Genomic DNA, 3,082 nt, shown 5'->3' with positions numbered 1-3,082 from the left:
TAATGTGATGCATTAACTTATTTATTCTGGCCCACTTCCTGTGCATATGCACAAACACACAAACTTACATCCTACAGTCTTCCAGTAGCTACAATATGTAAAGGGAAACACAAAACAATACACAAAAGACAACATCACTTAAGACAATAAACCACACTCAGCTGTCAAAACAATAGATATAAATAACTTATCACTTCCATATGCACATAGGGAATAATGTTTTTGAACACTGAATCTTGAAAAATATTAAGCAAAACTACTGTGATACTTCTGTCGCCCAGATGAAAGCCCTCCTCGATAGATTATCATTTCAATTACACTCATAAGTATCTGAAGGATCAACAAGCTATTGAAGCGCTTACTTAAGTAATCCCAGAACGTAATCTAATAGATGGAAAGGTTAACAGGTGTCATATATGGCTTCAATAAACAGTGGGGCAGATGAGCAGTCAGAGAGTAATGACACACGCAGACGTTCAACAGTATGTGACCTCTCCCGTTATCTCAACCATTGCCAGTGAAGGAATCATCAATCAGTTCAGTCACATTCTACTGTTAGCCATTTTCAAGACAATTCACCTATAGAGTTACAATTTTTAAATACACATTTTCTCTAATTGCACATACAAATGTCTTCGTCAGTCTCGATCAGTACCAAAACACTAAATGTCATGTTTTCAGGCAGCTATCATTTAATTAAGTGGTTTTAACTCTCTAGATTTAACTCTATAGGTAGATTGTTATAAAAATGACGTTCAATCATATTATCCATTAAATAACTGACTTCAATTCCTGCATAGAATTATATAAAGCAGATAATTTAAACTTTTAACAATCATAAAAAGTTAAAATAATAAATGTATATATGACGCTCCCTTTTCCCAAATCCAGTTGCTCCCATTTCTGCCAACAACAAAGAAATTGAAATTTTTTCAGAGAAAATATTGAGGTGTTTTGAACATAAATGTAAAACAATATTGCCATTTTTTAGATTTATGTCTTCCGTTTTTTAGCCTTTATAGCATAGCAGAGAGAAGAGTGGATTTTTAAGTATGTAACACTTCAACAAGGTTGCATTAAATTGATCAAAAGTGAGAGTGAAGACTTTTTACATTGTCACAAGCAATTTTTATTTCACATTAATGCTGTTATTTTCATCTTTCAAAAGAGCACCAAAACATCATATTACAATTATTTCTGAAGGATCACATGACACTGAAGCCTGGAGTAATGGATGCAGAAAATTAATCTTTGCCATCACAGGAATAAATTACATTTTAAAATGAATAGTGTACAGAAATGTAAATATTTAAGTGAAATAAATTAACATTTACTATTATTGAACTATTATGTCTGATACCAAAACAACACCAAACTCATTTTTGACCCAGGTCATGATATTGCTATTCATCATAATGCTGAACAAACAAAGAATATTCAGCAGGAAATAATGAAGGACATGATTTGAGTTTATGCATCTGTATTTGACAAAAGTGTCAAAGTTGAATTATGATACCACTAACAAAATAGTGGTAGTGTGTTTATAAAACACTATGGAAAGCAGCCTTCTCACTTTATCAGAGATGATTTTTCAGAGGTGGAAAATGACTATATGCTTTGATGAAAGATTACGTCAACAAACATTTTCATCTTTAGAATAATTTACACTGATAAATTATGCACAATAGAAAGCAAATTGCGTAAATTTTTATGCCTGTGTAGTGTAGATGATACAGATAACCGGACAGACCCAAAAGGAAACTAAACTTCATAGGCCTTGTACAATCATTGTGAAATTTAAAAGTATTGCCATTTCATTTCGGTTCTCATTGTCGTCATCATTTGAACTGCCTCCAGTGGAAGCTGACTGATTCAGACAGAATGCTTGAAATATCACTGGGTCAGACTGACATTTGCTTGGCAAAACAAAATGAATCCTGGTGACGCAGGAAGGATGCAGGAGACCAGAAAGGACATGCAGGTTGAATCTAATAAATACCTGCAGTTTCTGGAGGGGGTCTCGCTGTGTCTGCTTGTCCTCTGGAACCACGTGGTTGTGGGAAGGATGACTGCCAGGGAAAACCCTGAACAAACACACACGAAAGAAGAAATCATTATACGTAGAGAACAATAGTTTCAATCTCTGTCCACTTCTGCACACTGTACCTCTTGTAAAACCCTGCTTGTACAAATCATAATAGCCACAAATGTCTTTTTCACACCACATGTGGTTAACCACTTGAAAGTGCTGGAATGACACTCTTGTGTCTGTTCCAGAATGTAAAGGAAGCAAAAAAAAAAAAACAGGAATTTCTCTCAATATCAAACTAACCTCCTCTGAAATAAAAGCAAAAAACAACAACCGTGTTACAGTAAGTGTATAACTAGAACCTGAACCTTAACTAGAGGTGAACCTGGTACTTCAGTATCAGTAAGTTGATTTAAACAAATACCAAAATGCACTTCTTAACATTGCACTTAAAATACTTCAAAATAATAATAAAATTAAAAATAAATTTATTAATTACGCAGTGTACAGCCTGGTTTCTGTTAACCCTTGTGCGACCTTATGAACATTTTTGTCCTTTTTTGTTTTGTTTTTTGATCATTTTACCTGTGCTAATGCCAACTGCATACATTTTGGCACAGGTGTGTATTTTTATTGGAATTTTAATATTTCACCCTCATTTCCTTTAATAAATCTATTTTACACTAGGTACAAAAAATAGTTCCTCTCAGGACCTTAAGGACAAAGATGTCCTCATTGAAACCCATTAAAACTGCAATTTTTAATCCCAGGGCCATTTAACTATAAAATGATGCAGTCTTTGTTAATAGGCTTTCATTCTGTTGGCAAGGCTTCAAAATTAAAATTTGTAAAAAAATTTACCAGATGGTGCCATTTTCTCAGGTTTGGCCTTTAAAGCAAATACTCACATTTTTCCTGTTTTCTGCTTTTGCTGTATTATAGAGCCAGTTGGATAAATTATGCAGCTATAATTATGTGGGTTTGTTGGTATGGATGTATGTGGTTTGTATGTGTGTCCTAAAAAAAAAAAAAAAAAAAAGGGGGGTGTTTGTG

General features: G+C 33.8%; 1 protein-coding gene across 1 annotated transcript in view; it reads right to left on the bottom strand.

Annotated features, from left to right (window-relative positions):
- Window positions 1-565: 565 nt before the first annotated feature.
- The window catches only part of LOC107680584 (TNFAIP3-interacting protein 1-like), a 13,328-nt gene continuing 10,811 nt past the window's right edge, over window positions 566-3,082 (bottom strand). The window contains exons 17-19 of the mRNA XM_016476517.1: window positions 2,000-2,084; window positions 871-903; window positions 566-579 (exon numbers count right to left, since the gene is read on the bottom strand). Coding sequence (XP_016332003.1) covers window positions 566-579; window positions 871-903; window positions 2,000-2,084 — 132 coding nt within the window. The remainder of the gene's footprint in view (window positions 580-870; window positions 904-1,999; window positions 2,085-3,082) is intronic.

The sequence above is a fragment of the Sinocyclocheilus anshuiensis genome, unplaced genomic scaffold (genome assembly GCF_001515605.1).
Source record: "Sinocyclocheilus anshuiensis isolate Anshui unplaced genomic scaffold, SAMN03320099.WGS_v1.1 scaffold328, whole genome shotgun sequence".
Taxonomy (NCBI): domain Eukaryota; kingdom Metazoa; phylum Chordata; class Actinopteri; order Cypriniformes; family Cyprinidae; genus Sinocyclocheilus; species Sinocyclocheilus anshuiensis.
This window is presented reverse-complemented; position numbering and strand designations above follow the sequence as displayed.